Genomic DNA, 19,098 nt, shown 5'->3' with positions numbered 1-19,098 from the left:
GGCTCAGTCGGTTGAGCGTCCGACTTCAGCTCAGGTCATGATCTCATGGTTTCGTGAATTTGAGCCTTGCATCAGGCTCCTCGCCGATAGTGTGGAGTCTGCTTGGGATTCTCTGTCTCTCTCTCTCTCTCTGCCCCTCCCCCACTCATGCTGTCTCTGTCTCTCTCAAAATGAATAAACTTAAAACACAAAAAAACAAAAACACTTCCAAAATAGGTTCTTGAGAATAAAAAAAAGCCTTGCCAAGAGCGAAACATAGCATTTGACCCTATTTCCCTTCTAGTCCTGGCCAGATTAGCTTAACAAACAAAAACAACAATAAAACCACAGACCCCTGAATTGGGAAGAGTATATGCAGCATAACCCTGAAGAAGATTGGGGTGGGGGCCAAGACCGGTAAAGGTTTGATGGGAGTGGGGGGAAAAGAGAGCATCAGGGTTGACTAAGCACCATTTTGGGAGACAAGGCAGGAGGCCTGGGCTAGGGGCAGGAAAGCTATTATCACAGCAGTCTGCAAGGGTTGCCTGCTGCCTCATATGCATCATTCAGCAAAGGACACCAGCTTTCCTCTGCACTGCCTGGTGGAGAGCCTAGCACGCCTCTGTCAGAGATACAGGGTGAAATCTTAGACCACCTGGTGGGGTAGTATCTCCCTCCCTCCGTTCCTCTCCTCCCTCCTACCCTTAGGGATCTTAGTCTGCAAGGCCTAAGAGTCTGTTTTTAATAAGTACCTTGGGTAGCTCTTATGCAGGTGGCCTGTGGCACGGGCATACCATTTCTCAGAGAAACTCTTTGATAAGAAGAATCACCAGAGGCACTTGTTAAAAAAATCCCAATTTCTGGGCTCCATACCAGACATGGGGAATCAGAATCTCCAGGGAAGGGGCCTGAGAATTTGTTTTTTTAACCAAGGTCCAGGTGATTCATAGGGAATTCTGGGAAACATCTTTAAAGACTTCTACGTTTTATTTTGTTTTCTGTAGTATATTTAAAAACAAAACATTTATTTATAATAAGGAAGTGGTATTTTTTTTTTTTTTTGCATTGTGAAAAAAAATAAGTACCTTATGGAGAGAGATTACAATCTCTAATTTTTTTTTCCCCTCTCTTCCTTTAGCCCAGACTTCTCAGTGCTGCAGGATAATAGATCTATTTACACGACAGCTCTCCTTGAAATCACAAAAACATCTTAAACTCAACATGTTCAAACTGAAATCACCATCTACCCCCCAAACCCAACTGCCTTCCAATGTTCCCCATATCTCACTGGGGATCGTTACTATCCACCCACTGGGCCTACCAGAGATCCCATCATGTCAGTCTCCTTCCTTTCTTTCAATCCCCAGTCCACCCCACCGTATATACATCCATCACCAAAGTCTCCCATTTTACTTCCTAAATTGTTCCATTTTCCCCACCTGTCTCCATCTCCTTGTTTCCATCCCAATCCGGTTGTACCACCACCAACAGTAACTACCACCTGTGGATCCTAATTGTCCATATCCCCACATTGCAGCTGGAATGATCTTTTTCAAAATACAGACCTGATCAGGTTAAATCCCCTCTCTGTTTCTCAAGAAAAGGATGAAGGTTCTCAGTATGGCCAACAAGGTCCTGCTTAGTCTGGTCTCCAGTTTCATACTGTAGCACTCTCTTCCTGCAATCTATGTGCTAGCCACATTGATCTGTCCCTCAGGCTTGCAATGTTTTCCCTCTGACAAAGGTTTTTACGCATGATGTTCCTTGTTTTCTTTTCTCTTTTTCTCAGTATCTCATCCTTCAGATCTCCACTCCAGTGTGACTTCCTCAAGGCAGCCTTCCCTAACCTTTCTGACCAGTTCAATGAGTGACTCTATCGTAAGCCCTCCTGGTACTCATCCCTTGCAACTTTCATTTAGTTCTTGAATGAAATGTGGTTTACTTATTTGTTGAATTAGGCCCTTTAGCATTCTTTTGCCTAGAGTAGTTTGTTTCCTTGCTCATCTTCTCTAGTGTTTTTTTGATTTCACTTCCTTAGACTCTATTACTAGACTCTATTCACTACCTAGACTCTAGGACTATTTTAGGATTAGTAAGGAATAATTCTTTAATATTTGGACTTCGCTAAAGCACCACCTTCATTGGCTTTCCTGTTTCCCCTCTGGCTGCTGTTGCTTTATCATTTTCCAACTCTTGAACATTTGCCACGATCATAGCACTTATTTACCCTATATTGTATTTTTTTGCTTATTTTTGTGAAGGTTTCTCTCGCTAGTATCAATTGCTTCAGGGCAGCTATTTTATTTCTGTATCCTTACACAACACATGGTCTTGTCCCTAATAAATATTTGGTGTGACCCTGATATAGTGCATATGTTGATTTCTCTGCTTCTAGTATCTTCCCTTGCTGTGCCTGACAAACCTTCATCACATAATATAAAGGAGGCAGTGGTGTAATGCTAGCTTCAACGGTATATTTCTATTCAATTTCCTCATTTGAAAATGATATTTACCTTACAAAGTTGTTCAATTAAAAGAGTTAAGGATTCAATACATCCCTCCCTCCCCTTGCCAGGTCAAGCCTCTCCTCTTCTAGGGCAATTACCTATGGAATTTTGTCTCAGGATTAGATTTGGGATCTCTGGCAACCATCTAGTTCTGGTCTCCCCTCCCCCCTTTACAACAGACTTTGATGGCCCAATTAAAACTAGAGAACAAACCATTAGCAAGTGGAGAACATTTCTTCCCTGTTATCTTAGGAAAATATATTCCTGAGGTGAGGAGATATATTTGTGTAACTGCATAGGCCTTTAAAAAATATACTTGGAAATAGCATAGGATGAAAATCAAAATGGTTTAATTTCCATATCAAAATAAATGAAATGTTTCATTTTCTTCTAGGTTTGTAAAGTGCCTGACCCATAGTACACAAGGAGTAAACTTGGGTTCCCTTCCCTTCATCCTTTCAAGCTTAAAAAGCTGTAAGTTAGGACAAGCGATTCCACAGTGAATTATCTGGTAGCTTCCAGTGTAAGATTTTATTCTTACCAACTAGATCCTATGTTCAGTTTGTTACTTTACCTTATTTGTTTGCATTGTCAAAGTTTAAATATAGCACATTCAAACAATTAGTCTTTAAAAATCACGGAAACATTATTTTAATATAATTTATTGTCAAATTGGCTTCCTTACAACACCCACTGCTCATCCCAACAAGTGCCCTCCTCAATGCCCATCACCCACTTTCCCCTCTCCCCCATCCCGCCTCAGTTTGTTCTCAGTATTTAAGAGTCTCTTGTGGTTTGCCTCCCCCTCTCTCTCTGTAACTATATTCCCCCCCCCCCATGGTCTTCTGTTAAGTTTCTCAAGATCCACATGAGTGAAAGCATATGGTATCTTTCTCTGCCTGACTTATTTCACTTAGCATAATACCCTCCAGTTCCATCCATGTTGCTGCAAAAGGCAGGATTTCATTCTTTCTCATTGCCAAGTAGTATTCCATTGTACATGTAAACCACATCTTTATCCATTTATCAGTTGATGGACATTTAGGCTCTTTCCGTAATTTGGCTATTGTTGAAAGAGCTGCTATAAACATTGGGGTACAAGTGCCCCTATGCATCAGCACTCCTGTATCCCTTGGGTAAATTCCTAGCAGTGCTCTTGCTGGGTCATAGGGTAGTTCTATTTTTAATTTTTTGAGGATCCTCCACACTGATTTCCAGAGCGGCTGCACCAGTTTGCATTCCCACCACCAGTGAAAGAGGGTTCCCCTTTGGAAACATTGTTTTCAAAAGCCTATGTAACTAAAAATAAAAAAAAAAAATCCCACTAAAATGTTTGCACAAAGGGTTAAAACATGTCACGGAGGTAAAACACTGACCAAGGCTTTGGCTTGCTTTTCTACCCTTCTCCATCCTTATCTTGTGTGGTTCAAGTATCTTTCCTTATTGGGACTTGTCATTTCCAGTTGACTAGGAAATTGCTCTTTAGCCAGTGTTTCAAATCTGAGGTGAATGCAGCCTGGGTGGTTTATTCGTGGGCCCACGTATCACGACCTGTGAAGGGAGTATCCTGGAGGTAAGAGTTTTGAAATAGAAAACTCAGCTTCTGCCATACGTGGGTTTGAAATCAACATCATGTGCCATTTGCAGCTCACCACACACGGGTGAGGTAAGCGTCCTGTCATCAAATGACCCTTTTTGACGTCCATGGGTGATAAGAGCCCCAAGCACTCCTGGAGTCTAGGCTGAATTTTCCCCACTGGCTTGGGAACTGGCCTCTTCTCAGCACTCGCACTGCTGCCGGCTGGATGACAGCTGATCTGGGACTCCTCAAGGCGGAGTCCTTTCCAGACACAGCCGTCTCCACCCTCAACCGCACTCGTCTCCCTCGCGGCCGGTCTAGGACCACCAGGACCAATTTCGGGGTTCTCCTTCTCCAGTGAGACTCGGCAGAACAGGCTTCAAGAGAATCGGGGGCAGAGGACGAGTAAGAAATAACCGCTATTGGTAAGACTCATAATAAATGGCAGTATACCCCTGAGACACGACGAGGAGCACCCTGCTTAGCCGCGGAAGCGACAGGGACAGGAGGCCCCCGGCCAACGGCCGGACTGGCCCGCCCCAACTGTCCGCTCGGGCCACAGTCACGTGACCGGGGAGCGGCGCGCGCCGGCCGCGGCGCCGATTGGCCGGCGGCGGAAGCGCGGGGTTTGATGGGAAGGAGTTGGCCGGGCCCATCGCTCTGTCAGTGGCGGCTGCTGCCTGCTCGGGAGGCAGGCTGCGCGGTGGCCGCCGAAGCTGGCAGACGTGGACAAAGCGCCGGGCTTTGCCCGCTTCTTGCAGGTAGAACGCTTAAAATGAAGGCAACTGGGGGTGGCGGGCTCGGCAAAGGGGAAGCGCGCCGAGCTTTTCCCTGGGAGATACGCTCCCGGTTCCCCCGCTTGCGTCTCCCAGGCGCCCCCGCCTCATGCCAAGTGGCCTAAGAGCCCTGCGGCGGCGGCTAGTCAAACTCCCGCCGGGCTGCGCGCTAACCAACATCGCCTCCTGCTCCTCTTGATTTCCCAGCCAAGTGGCAGGGCTGACTCTGGAGTGCTAGAGACCCCTTCCCCCCACCTATCCCCGCGAAGGGGAGGCGGTTTCCCCGCCTTGTTCTCAGATTCCGGTGTGGGTGTCTGGGTTGAGCTGAGCATCGGCTCTTTGGCCCGCCTCTGTCGAGACGAAGGGTCCGAAGGTTCTACCCTAAGCTAAGCTGTCGCCTTGAGTGTTCTCTGTCTCGTTTTTTTTCTCTGAGTTGTGCGGAGGCGCCACGAATTGGACAGATTGGGAGGGACCGAAAACTGTCAGTGTCATGCTGCTCGGCCCAGCCATGTGGGCGTGGATTGTGTGCTGCTTAGAGAAGCCTCTCTACAACCGTTGTCCTTATTTGAGGGACGGTGGGCGGTGTAAGGCTGGAGGGCAGGGAGAGGTTGCGTAGGTGTCTTGGGCGCAGCGGGAGGAGAAGAGCAAATCTAAACTACATCCATAGTTTATTTCTTGGGGGTGCCTGGGTTGGGCGGAGGCTGCGACTCTTGATCTCGAGGTTATGGGTTTGGGCCCCGCATTGAGTGTGGGGATTACTTAAAAATAAACTGTTTAAAGAAAATAGTTTAATTTTTTTAATAGTGGGTACGGGTATTGAGAGTTGTGATTGGTGAACTCAGTTTTGCTGATGGTGCCCTCACAGTAATAAAACTGGTGACTCATTGAATTTTCCATGTTCTGCTTTTTTCCCAGTTGGCTTCTGGTTTGTGTCAATTGTTTTCTCCTTTCTCTCTGGCTTGGGTGTCACCGTTGACAGAAATGACCCTGTTCACAGCAGTGTGTGTGCATCTGAGTGAGCTTGGCTTCAGGCATATGTTCAAACTGGCAGGGAATGCTAATCTCTTGTTCTCAGCAGCCCTCATAGTTCCATTTTAGGAGGAAGTTGATTTTGAACACGTTTTTAAAAACAAGAATGGTGCCTTTAAAATTAGAATTTTAAGTTTCTCTGTCATCTATTAAGATCAGTCCAACACTGTTAATAAAGTTACATGGTGATTATATATTAACTTGAGAGAGAATGTAAGAAAAGAAGTCCTATGACTGTCAAACAGGTATGATTTAATATTAGAAACCTTTCCATATTAAATATAGTCACTTCTTGGAAGTTAGTTCAAAATGAACATCAACTTACCATGAACACCAGAATTAATCAACGTGTAGTAAAGTTACTTTTAGAGGTGTACCTCTTTTCAGTAATTTTATTTTTGAGCAATAAATGTGGTGGTTTGGTATATTTCAGAATTGCCTTTAGCTAGGATATTGGAAAGTTAGAGTTCTAGAACAAATCACTCTTAAGCTTAAACTGAATAGTACAAATAGAGGTACTGTTGATGGTGACTGAATACTTTCCACTTAGGTTTGGAAGTTGATAAATATAAAAGTTAACTTGCTTTGCTGTTAAAGGCCTGCAAGATTATTTTAATGGAAGAACCTGCAGGATATGTTGTTTTATTTTTTTAATGTTAAAGTAAATGGGAGCAAAACATTTTCAGTTAAAATACAAACTGTAACTTATTTTTCCCATTTTAAAATTATGAAAACAGATACTTTATGAGTTTAGAAAGAAAGGTGTTTGTATGAGGAGTATTGCTTTCTGATAATAGTAATAATAGTGGCTACAGTTTATTATGTGCACACTAGTTGGACACTGTGTCAGGTGATACATAATTTCATTTAATTCATACAATAATTCTGTAAAGTGTAGATAGCTTCACCACTCTACAGATGTGGAAACTGAGGTTTAGAGAGTTTAATTTACCTAAGATCACATTGCTAGTATGTGGTTGAGCCATATTTTGAATCCAGATCTTTTTTACTCCTTTATTTTTTTCATTTTATTTAAAAATTTTTTTTGAAATGTTTATTTATTTTTAGGAGAGAGAATGCCAGTGGGGAGAGGCAGAGAGAGGGGGACATAGGATCTCAAGAAGGCTCGATGCTGACAGCAGCAAGCCCAATGCGGGACTCTAACTTACAAACTAAGAGATCATGACCTGAGCCAAAGTTGGTCACTCAATCAACTGAGCCACCCAGGCACCCTTCCATTATTTAAATTAATTAATTAATTAATTATTTTTGGGGGGAGGGGGAGAGGAGCAGAGAGAGAGGGAGAGGGACAGGGAGAGGGAGAGAGAGAATCCTAAGCAGGCTTCATGTTCAGCGCAGAGCCCTAGCAGGGGTCGATTCTGTGACCCTGGGATCATGATCTGAGCTGAAATTATGAGTTAGATGCTCAATTTACTGAGCCACGCCCCTACTCCATTATTTTAATATGACTTGAAGTAAGCTGAGAATTTAAGAATGACATGACCCAGGATTTTAAATTCTGACACCCAAACCTGAGTGTGAATATCAGTTAACATTGAACATTCAAAACATTGAAATAATATGGTGGGCATAATTACTTACTGGAAAACACATTAGATGCATCCAGCTCTTAAGGTCATGTCAGGTTCCACTGTGATATCAGAGTGGAAAGAGACCGTACACATTTATGGAAGAGTTCTTGGGGACAAGCCACTTGAGATTGAGCCATCTGTCCACTCAAGGGCAAACATTGATTTATGCTTCTGAAAGAAATGGTAGTTATTTGCTTCCCATGTATTTTCCATTTGTTGGAAGAGATGGGTTAGGAAATAGCAATGACCACAGCAGTAAAAACAATTTATATTGAGGAATTATTTATGTGTTAGACACTGCTGTAAATGCTTTAGAATGCATTGTGTCATTCAAGCCGCTCAACATTAAAAAAATTTTTTTTAATGTTTATTTTTGACAGAGAGAGCGCGTGTGTGCACGCACAAGTTGGGGAGGGGCAGAGAGAGAGGGGGAGACACAGAATTCGAAGCAGGCTCCATGTTCTGAGCTGTCAGCACAGAGCCGGATGTGGTGCTTGAACCCACAAACTGTGAGATTATGACCTGAGCTGAGCCAAAGTTGGTCGCTTAACCGGCTGAGCCACCCAGGTGCCCCAAGCCTTTCAACATTTAAAGAGGGTCCTTAACTCTCCCTCTTTTGCAGATGAAGATACTGAGTAACTGAGACATTAAATAGCTTATTTGCCCAAGATTTCATAGTAAGTAATGGGCTACAGGAATTGGAGTATGGCAAGGAGGGAAAAAGAGTTGGAAAACAGAAGAGGTATGAAACGAAAGCTATAAAGAGTTGATTTACTTAATTTTGTTATGCTTTCATATCTGATGGAAAGTACTCCATTAGTTGTGTATTATAGCAAATCAACTTCTTTTTTTATTTAAATTTTTTTATGTTTTTATTATATTTTTGAGAGGGAGACAGAGTGTGAGCAGGGGGAGGGGCAGAGAGAGAGACAGAATCTGAAGCAGGATCCAGCCTCTGAGCTGTCAGCACAGAGCCTGATGCAGGGCTTGAACTCACAGACTATGAGATTATGTGAGCTGAGCTGAAGTCCGACGCTTAACCAACTGAGCCACCAAGGTGCCCCATAGTAAATCAGCTTCTTAAACAATACTGGAATTTGATAGGAAAATTGCTGGAACAATGAGGGTTGACTCATTCTTTGATTATGACCCTGAAAGCATGGATATGACATTTAATGACTATTTACCATAATGTTGTTTTCGAGGACAAATTCTAAAGCAGAATACTCTGCTTTAGAAATCTCATAGTTTATTTCATTAACACCATAACAGTTCTCCAAGCAAATAATTGATATTAATTGCAACATTATGCACATATTTCATATTATGCTTACTTAAAAAGTGATATTCAGTAAAAAAGTAAAAGCAGTGCTTGCAGACTCCTAGTATCAGTTCTGCCCCTAACTAGAGCTAGCTGCCAAAATGATTTGGCAAATCATTTAGCTTCTCTTCCATGCAGATTTAAACATTCAGATTTAATCAGATGTGGGCTACAATGATCCACTGTACCAACACTGTCTCTTGTGTTTATAACTTACTTTCCACTTCAGTAGCTCTGTTTACCAGCTATTTGAGAATGTCAGAGGTGCTTTCATATATTTTATGTATAAATATTCCAATCTAATTTATATAAAGCAGACTTTATTTCTGATTTCGTGTTACTGGGAATAACCAGTTTCTTCATAAAAAGCCAAAACTAAAATGCTGTGTCTGGCTCTGCTACTTAGTATTTTTGGGACCAAATTACTTTACTTCCCTAGCCTCAGTTTCCAACATTTGGAAAATGGGATGATAGTAGTATCTAAATAATAAAAGTCATGTAAGGCGTTTGTTTTAGGGTTTCCTAGAGAAATAGCAGTACTTACCAAATATTTAATTGCTATCTTTATTGTTGTCATTACTTTCTTTTTCAATGTTATTTTAAAGAATTATTTATTTTTAAGTAAACCCTACCCCCAACATGGGGCTCAAACTCATGACCCCAAGATCAGTAGTCCCATGCTCTACCAACTGAGCCAGCAGACACCCCTGTGATTACTTTTAAGTATTAAAAATCCTGACTTGTGATGGCTACAAACTTAACTTGGAGGCATATAATTGTTAGAAACCAAAACGTGTAGACCAGTTGTGTGCAAAACTCTGTGCTTGACAGCATACAATTAATTCCCGAATAGTAGAGAATTACTATATACTTTGAAAATACCAAGTTAAGTGGCTCATGTAAATCCACCCCCACCCCATCACCTTTCTTAGTATTTTTAGCATCTTCAGAAGATTTTGAGATCTATTTAATGTTTTAACTGAGAAATTTATACTTTTATTCATTAAAGTTCCAGGATTTCCTAAAACTGCACTTTAGAAATTTGAATACTTAGTTAATATTGAAGGATTAATAATATTTAGGTTGCAACTTAAATGTGGCGGATAACATTCATTATATTTATAAACACAGAAAATTTCAGGACAGATTATTGGTATATCTGGTACTAGAAATCGCTTTGTAAGTGAAAGTATTTAATAATTAGGCTCTTTGTTACTTCTCTACCCAAGAAAGTCCAAGATGGGTATGCCTTATGCTAATTCCAGCCTATAAATAGTGTCGCAGAGTGAATGTATTTACTTGGTACTGGTATTATTTTGTGATTACATTAATGGTTTTAAAAAATGTAAGAATTATGGCCTAACTTTTTTGTGTGTGTGGAAATGAAGTAGTTTTATACATTGGCAGTATATAACTACACCTGGTAAAAGTGTGTAAATTTGAAAGTATGTTTTTACTCTTTCAACTTAAAAGAGTAAAAACTTATATAGTTATCGACTGGTAAATTGATTTAGAACCTAAGATTGCTGATACATTTTTATCCATATGGTAATATTATAATACATTTGAGAATACTAGAAAAATGACTGAAATAAGGACATTAGATATACACTAACTGACATGAAGGTCAACTGACTTGAGGGACTTAGACCCAGTTTCAGAGAGAAATGTTTATTTGGGTGTTGGAACAGTAGTGAACAGACCAGAAGTCTGAAGATAGAGTGGTTTTGAATCATGTGTCTTCTGAGCTATTGGGAAAATTGCTGAATGTCTTTTCACTTAATTTTCTTATCTGTAAAATGGTAGTAAGGAAGGCTATCCTGTGAAAAGTGGTGGTATAGTAAGTCTAGTTTACAGAAAATAAAATTAAAGCTCCAGAAACAATAAATGATTTGCTCAAGGTCACAGGTAGTTCTGTAATCCTTATTTTCTTATTCAAAATCCAGTTGGCTTTCTGTTATTACTTGTAAAATAATGTTATGCTAAACATTCTAAAATGCTAATTCCAAATAACTAGTTTAGTTGGTAGATAGCTGAATGATAGAGATTTTGTATTTAAGCGTGTGGAATGAAAGTAGCTTAATAAAACTTTTCTTACAACATTAGGGGATCTACTGTAAACAACAGCAAATTGCAAAGTAGTATGAATATACGCTGCTAAAATGTCGTGCCATTTAAAAGCCTTTTCAGCTTATTTTTACTTTTAAATATGTCCTGATTTGGAAGAAGGGATTTCTTGAAGGGTAGACTATCCCAAGGCTCTCTAAATTAAAATTCCACATAAGTGGAGTTCAGAGAAATTAGTATTGTATGTTATTTTTTGGCAGTATTGCAACATCTATATTTTATAGTGGGTATGCTGTGTGTTTAACCTAAAAATTTTAAATACTTGCTTTTTCTCTAGCTGTGAATTCCTTTGGACAATTGATGATATTTATCATTGTGCCCAGTTTCTAAAAATAAAAGATGGGTGGATTATTTTCTCGATGGAAGGTAAATTATTTTTCTTTATGGCCAGTTCTTAGTCTAATATAAAGTGTCACATAAACCTGTTTGTAAAAGTCTCCTTTGTAGTATAGACTTGAGTAAAGCTTGATATTGTCCCTAATTCTATTTAAATTTCTTCCTTTTCTTATGAATTAGAAGAATTATAATTCTTATGAATTATATTTGGACTTTAATAGATCTGCTTGCCATGGAGGTATGTAATGCCTCTGTTTAAAATAATTGTTTCACTTTGACTTATGAATTATTTTTGTTTATTCATTCATGTGAAAATAGCTATCTTTTCTAGCTTTTTCCCCTTATATTGCCTACATTTCAATCTTATTTGAAAAATAGTTGAAACTATTATTATTGTTGAAATGGTTGAAATTATAGTTGTATGCTATACAATGCCTGATTTTACAGGCTATCTCTTTTTGCTTAAAGCTTGTCATAAATATTTGCTGAAGTTATACTAGGTATACTTTTAGGAATTAGAGGCTTAAAACAAAATTTGAAATGTAGTTTGATGTTATTGGTTAAGGCTTTAGAGGAAGTATCTCCAATTTAGTACTATAAAATATAAAATATATTAATATATGCTCTTTTCTAATATGAGAGGAGATAATGTAATCTCAGACAAACTACTTTGCTTATTTTTAATTCCTTTTTAGGATAATAATGGAGCCTAGAAATGCTTGGTACACTAGTTTTTGGACTGTTACCGGAACTGCTTTGTTTTGGTATTCCATGGACTCCTTGCTCTTTCCTTTAAAACTCTGTTACAGTTCTGCTTGAGGATCAAATTTGCCTATTTTTTCTTTGTCTTTGTTAGGTTGAATCATATGAAAGTACCAATATTCAACAGTTTTGACTTACATAAAAAGCAATTTCATGTGGTTCAACCTAATGTTAACAACTCTTATGGGAGCTGCAATGAATTGATATTCATTATCCTCCTATATTATTGAGTACATAATTGGTAAATGGTTTCACAAGTGTTGTATGAGACATTTTGGCTGCTTTTTATTCGGGGTGTATAAAAAATATTTTTAACAAACAAGCTCTGCTATAATGAAGTATTCTTAGGTGCCTTTTTAAAATCTAATCTTCAGAAACGTAGGAATTCAGAATGAAGGTAGCCTATTGATTTTGACTTCCAGAGTCCTAAATGAACTTTTAGCAATAGTAAATCAGACCATCTTTAATCTTGAGTTTTTTAATGTAGGAGTTCTTTTGAATAATCATGTCTAAGAAAACTTTTCTTGGAGGAGAATTTCTTTTTCTCTATAAAAGTGTGTTCTGGGATTAAGACTGGTAAAAAATGAACTGTCAGAGTTGAAAGTACTCAGGCTAAAAAGTCAAGTAGGAAAATGCTTGTTTCTTTAATCTTACGTAGTTCTCTTTATAATTTTTATTTAAATCTAAATGTTATTTATAAATAAATAGGAGTATACATTGTTTAACAATATTTGAAAAAGCTTAATTTTGAATTAAAATGTTCTTTTGTGATTTTATAAATCAAAATGTATCTAAGTTTGCAATAACAAGTTTTAATGTCTCATCTGTTTTTATAACAGACAAAACCGTCAACTGTAGAAGTTCTGGAAAATATAGATAAGGTATGTTTTTTAGCTCTGGGGTGTTTTAATTCATTTTAGGTATTACATAAATATTATTATAGTATATGTGTAGTATTTTGGAGACTGGATCTGGTTTGGGAATTAGAGATGATATAGAGTAAGCCTGAAGACTTTAATGTTACATTATTTCAAAAAAATTCAGAGTGAATCAGTGACTTAAGAAGCCTGTGTCAATAGAACCTGTTAGAATGGAATTAGATGCATAGCATGGCATAAATCAATGTTACAGATAGGATAAAGTAGATTATAAGATGGTCTGCAACAATTTTTATCAGTACACAAACTTCACAGCTTTTTTTACTTTCTGTTATCAAAAATGGTTATTCCTTAGGAATATTAAGAGTGATGAATAGATTGAAAGAATCTAGTATGGGTCACTGTTTTAATTTTTATTAATTCCTTTTTTTTTTTTTTTAATTTCATTTATTTATTTTGAGAGAGACAGAGACAGCCCAGGTGGGCGAAGGGCAGAAAGAGAGGGAGACAGAGAATCCCAAGCAGGCTCTACACTGTCATCACGGAGCCTGACATGGAGCTTGAACTCACGAAACTGTGAGATCATGACTTGAGCCAAAACCAAGAGTCGGATGCTTAACCAGCTGAGCCACCCAGGCACCCCAGTTTTTATTCATTCTTTCTTTATATAGCTAGATTTTTTTAGACCTTATAAAAGGAGAATTATTACTTGTTTAGTTTAATAAATACTATTTATTGATGTCAATTTCATGCTTGATCTTTGCTAATTTGGTAGGTTAAAAACAGTATCTTAATTTTGCATTTAAGAGTAACTTGTCAGAATAGGCATTTCATGTTTTTAGTCTCATTTAAAATTTTCTTTTTCATATGTTCTATTTAAAAATATTAAGGTATTATATTTCATTGACTTTTAAGAATTATTTCTTTGTAACCTCTCTATACTGTTAAAATTTTTTGTTAACATTTTGATTTCTTTATGAAATTTGAGATTCGCTTCAATAATATAGAATAATTCTCTCTCAACAGGAAATTCAAGCATTGGAAGAATTTAGGGAAAAAAATCAGAGATTACAAAAATTATGGGTTGGAAGATTAATTCTCTACTCTTCAATTCTCTATCTGTTTACATGTTTAATTGTATACTTGTGGTATCTTCCTGATGAATTTACAGCAAGACTTGCCATGACACTTCCGTTTTTTGCTTTCCCATTGATGTAAGTAAATTGTTCTTTTAGTTGACTTTTCCTCTTTTTGACCAGATGGTTTAAATATATTAAGTCTCTCTTTAGTATGAAATAATAATGTCTCAGTTTGAGTAAATTTGTTTGTTTGTTTTTCATTTTGAAAAGTATTTCTTTAAAAAAGTAAACCAACTGTTTAAAACCTTAATTTACAATTCAGCATATCTGAGGAATCTAACTCAGTGACGTTAGTAATAATGACTCTAGGTGGGAATCTTTTGTGATTCTCTAATAGATGATCATGCTTCCCTAGGGTCATAGGGCGTAGAGTGGACATCTCAGATTGTGGGTAGTGGTAAGTGAGGGAGGGTTTGTAAAATAAAAAGAACAACTGACCCAGTAATTCCGAATATATTCCATTCATCCTATCTCTCTTCCCCTGTCTTAGTCACTGCTATAAAGCAATTGGCCCTTATTATAGAAATATTTTATAATATAGGCCTTTACTGAAAGTGTGTAATGATTGAATTTTGAGACAATTGAATAAAAAATTGGTACCAATTCTTGGTATTTATGGGTACCAATTTTGTAGGTATTAGATTATAATGGTGTATGGTATACAAAAATACAAAATCTTTGACTATAGATTTTAGACTGCATATATCAATTAGTAAGTATGATGAATATCCTAAAGAGAAGTGTCACATGCTATGGAAACACTTAACAGAGACCCTAACCCAGTCTGGGATGGAGATGGGGGTCAGGGAAGAGCCTTTGTGTTCATTTTCTATTGTTGCCACCAATTTAGCAGCTTAGAGCAACACCCATCTGTTGTATCACAGTTTGTGTAGATCCAGGTGGCTTGACTGGGTTCTCTGCTTAGAGTCTTGCAGGCCTAAATCAAACTAATCAATCAGCTGGACCGGGATCTTATTTGGAGTCTCTGTGGGGAGAATCTTCAAGGTCTAGTCAGGTTGTTTGCTGACCTGTGCTGTATCTCTCTGACTTCCAATTCTGCCCTCAACTCAGAGAAAGCTTTGTCTTTAAGGGTTTAACTGATTATATTAGACCCACCAGGATAATCCAGGATAATCTCCCTTGCTTAAAATCTGAGTAATACTTAATTATATTTGCAAAGTCCCTTCACAGCAGTACCTAGATTACTGTTTGATTGTATAACTGGAGGATGGAAATCTTGGGGGAGGGAGAGAGATAGTTTTAGAACTCTGCTTACCATAGCCTCCCTGAAAAGTGATCTTTGAGTTTGAGATGCAAAGAATGATTATGTGTATTAAGGGTGGTGTGACAAGGGAGTGGATAGTCTGTTAGGGAGAAGGAACAGCATATATAAAGGCCCTGAGGTGGATAGACCGTGGAAGGTTTAAAGAATTGAAAGAAGGCCAAAGACTGGATTATAGGGAAAGTCTGGATAGTTAGGCAAGGGATATTTCTTAAGGGCTTCATAGGCCATGATAATGACTTTAGGACTTAATCTAGGAGTGATAGGAAGTCATTGAAGATTTTTAAGAAGGGATATGGATAAGGGAAGATCTTTATAGGAAGAGAACAGAAAATACAAAGGCTGTGTAATGGAAGAGAGCATGGTTTATTTGAGGGTCTGTGATGGAGAGAGTGATAGGAAGTATGCTTGCAGAATCAGATAGGTTCTGGATCATGGGAGGGTCCTGGTGCTAGGAATTTGAATTTCATTTTGGGTGAAATGGGAAGCTTGTAAAGGTTTTAGTGGAAGAATCGCATGATGAGATTTAAGTTAAGAGGCTCATGTGTGCTGCCTGTGGAGATTGAGTAGAGGAGGACAAGGATAGAAACAGATCAGCTAGGGTGCTGTTATAGGAGTTTAATCTAAAAATCCATCTGGATTGGGACATCCCAGTGGCAGTGGAGATGAATAGATGACTTAGCAGTGTTTCAGAAGTAAAACTGAGGCAACTTGATGGGAGGAAATGGAAGGTAATGGAAAAGGAGGAGTCGGTGATATTTAGGGTTTTTGGTGGGTGTAGGATCTCTTTCTTTGGGACTGCTGTAGTAAAAAAAAATTTGTTTAGTCTGTAGTGCAGGACATAATTTCAAATTGGAACTCCGAGAGATCATAAAATTTTAGCTTTTATATGTAGGTAAAAGAATAAAAAATTGAGTGCATGCATATTATGAAATAACATCTCTGCCATTTTCTTTATTTTCCTTCTCTTTTGAAATCTTTTGGAATGCTTCTTATCCCAGGTATAGTAGTGGGCTTTATAATGCTGAGCCCCCTTCCCTCGTTCCTTTCTAGTTTTTCATTAAAAGAGGGGAGAAAAGAAATTTAGAAAGGGAATAGATGTGATGTTTACTTGATTGAAACATCTTTAAAAAACTTTAAAAAACTCACTTGAGGGCCACCTGGGTGGCTTAGTCTGTTGAGTGTCTGACTCTTGATGTCTCACAGTTGGTGAGTTCTTGCCCTGAATGGGGCTCTGTACTGATATTGTGGAGCCTGATTGGGATTCTCTTTCCCTCCCTCCCTCTCTCTCTCTCTTTCTCTCTCTCTCTGTCTCTGTCTCTCCCTCTCCCTCCCTCCCTCCCTCCCTCTCTGTCCCCCCCCCCCCCCTTGTATATGGGCATGGGCTCTCTCTCTCTCTCTCTCAAAAATATATAAATAAACTTAACCCCCCCCAAACCCACTTCACTTGACATCCATTACTATATAAAAATAGATTTTTTTTTTAATTATGAAAGATTTGTATCTAGTTGCAAAAGAATGACAGGGAACTTTACTGTGCTAATTCTAATGGCTGTTCACAAATTGTGATCTACTGGATCTGCTACTATGCTGCAGAAGACTTTTTTTTTTTTTTTGGCAAATAAATCATATACTAATTGTTCATAAAAGTAGAAAAACTTAATTTCTTTAAAAATGTTTATTTCTTCAGTTTGATCTCTCTACTCTTTTGAGTATGAGGCTTTATTGTCCTTACTGTGTCCTTCTGCCTGTTCTGCATCACCTGCATCTAGTATTTCTTGGTTTGTTAAGCTTCAGAGCCATTTCTCACTTTGTCTCATTCACATTTGTGACCTGGTTCTCAACTGCTGCAGCTTCTGTTTCACTGAGCTCTTCACTCTAGGAAGCATAGAGTTTGTTTATCAAACAAAGAATAGAATTGTCCTTCTGATTGATGGCAATCAAAAAAGCATGAAATAAAATACAACAACGTGAAAGTGGATGCTGTGGTATAAAGAAAGAAGACTTACCACAGGACATTTTCTTTCATGTGAGCTATTGCCTGAGCTTATTCCTGGACCGTTTTCCTTTGGAAACAAAAGTTTTGAGGTCTGGACCAGGGTTTACCTAAAGAAATGGAGGCAGAATTAGTAATAAAACGTATTGTTTTACTTATCACAGTCTACACTGATTATAAAGCTTAGCAATCTACCTGATATTGCAAAAAGTGACTCACTTCTGCGTTCCAAATTTCCCAAATGCTTTTACTGGACAGAGCGGTCATGGATTCAGGAATGAGCATATATTGCATAATCATAACTACCTTAAAGTTATCTTTTATGATAGAATGTCAATACTCTGTATAAGATGCTTTGATGTTTTATTATATCTTCTTTTCAGGATGTAATAGGGAGGAGCTTGGGATGATTCCCAACCTATTATTTTTCTGCCTTTCAGATTCAATAGTATATTTATATCCCTAATCTTTTCAACTATTACTGAAACAAATTATAATCTAAATGCTGAATTTGTTTCATTGGAGTCATTATGGCTATCGTCCAATATGAGGGAAGGTTTAGATTGCATTTTAAATTTTATATTTCTTGCTTATGCTGGCAGATATGCATTACGTTGGGAATTGGTTCATTTTCTAAGAGTGAACAGCCATTAAACTTTGTCTCTATCCTTAACTAACTCTACAGGCAGTCTTAGACTTTTACTCCTAGATACCTTATTCTTCCAGATTATAACTTTCTAGAAATTTCATTATAAGATCATTTCAGAGGCTTATTAGCATAAAACTTGACCTTCCCAGAGGATTTAGCTATATTTTCTTCCTCCCTCCACCATCCCTCCCTCTTTCTTTTCTCTTTCTTTCTTTCTTTCTTTCTTTCTTTCTTTCTTTCTTTCTTTCTTTCTTTCTTTTCTTGGAGAGTGTGCACCTACATGAGTTGGGAAGTGGGGGGGAGGGTGGGGGAGAGAGAAAGAATTTCAAGCAGGCTCTTCTGCTCAACATGGAGCCCAACGTAGAGCTTGATCCCACAACCCTGGGATCATGACCTGAGCTGAAATCAAGAGTTGGACACTCAAGGAAAAAAAAAAAAAGTTGGATGCTCAATTGACTGAGCCACCCAGGAGCCCCAGCTATATTTTCCTTCTGTTTTTGTTTGTTTGTTTGTTTTTAATTCCTCTTAAAATGGAGCTATGGGGGGAAAAGTTAAGCAAAGGACCTGAAGAAGGTGGTCTTGTCCCTATTTTTTATGTTTTTTTTTTTCCTACTTAAATCTAAAGTCATTTGAGGATAGGACTTTGATCTTATACAGTTTTTAACACCTTCTTCTCACTCCCCCTCCTCTCTCACCCCCTCCTCCCAACTCTGATAAAAGATACTTCCTCAATCCAGCAGGAGGGTTGGCAAGCATAATTTGTAGCCTTAAAAAAAAATTTTTTTTTTAACGTTTATTCATTTTTGAGAGAGAGAGAGAGAGAGAGACAGTGTGAGTGGGGGAGGGGCAGAGAGAGAGAGAAGGAGACACAGAATCCAAAGCAGGCTCTAGGCTCTGAGCTGTCAGCACATAGCCAGATGTGGGGCTCCAACTCATGAACCCTGAGATCATGACCTGAGCTGAAGTCGTCCCAACTGAGCCACCCTGGTGCTCCATAATTTGTAGCCTTTTGAGGAAAGTTTAACATTTCTTTCATGGTGATCTTATGAGAATACAAAGTATCTCTATACTTTGGAATCAACTATAGTTGGCTCTTAAAGGAGAAGGTTTCTGTGAACATCTGTTGATATTTACTCAAGGATAATC

The 19,098-nt window shown here is 38.5% G+C and overlaps 1 protein-coding gene across 3 annotated transcripts in view; it reads left to right on the top strand.

The window, feature by feature from the left end:
- The first annotated feature begins 4,351 nt into the window (after positions 1–4,351).
- Positions 4,352–19,098, top strand: part of LNPK (lunapark, ER junction formation factor) — an 80,533-nt gene continuing 65,786 nt past the window's right edge. For 2 of the 3 annotated variants that reach the window (XM_015086490.3, XM_015086505.3), the window contains exons 1-4: positions 4,671–4,826; positions 11,188–11,276; positions 12,848–12,889; positions 13,913–14,100. In XM_015086490.3, the coding sequence (XP_014941976.1) occupies positions 11,250–11,276; positions 12,848–12,889; positions 13,913–14,100 (257 nt within the window). In that variant the 5' untranslated portion in view covers positions 4,671–4,826; positions 11,188–11,249. Of the gene's footprint in view, positions 4,491–4,670; positions 4,827–11,187; positions 11,277–12,847; positions 12,890–13,912; positions 14,101–19,098 lie in introns of those variants that run through there. The other variant, XM_015086498.3, reaches the window with a different exon arrangement.

Source organism: Acinonyx jubatus, chromosome C1, assembly GCF_027475565.1.
Source record: "Acinonyx jubatus isolate Ajub_Pintada_27869175 chromosome C1, VMU_Ajub_asm_v1.0, whole genome shotgun sequence".
Classification (NCBI taxonomy): domain Eukaryota; kingdom Metazoa; phylum Chordata; class Mammalia; order Carnivora; family Felidae; genus Acinonyx; species Acinonyx jubatus.
Note: the sequence above shows the minus strand (reverse complement) of the source record. Positions and strands in the feature narration are given on the sequence as shown.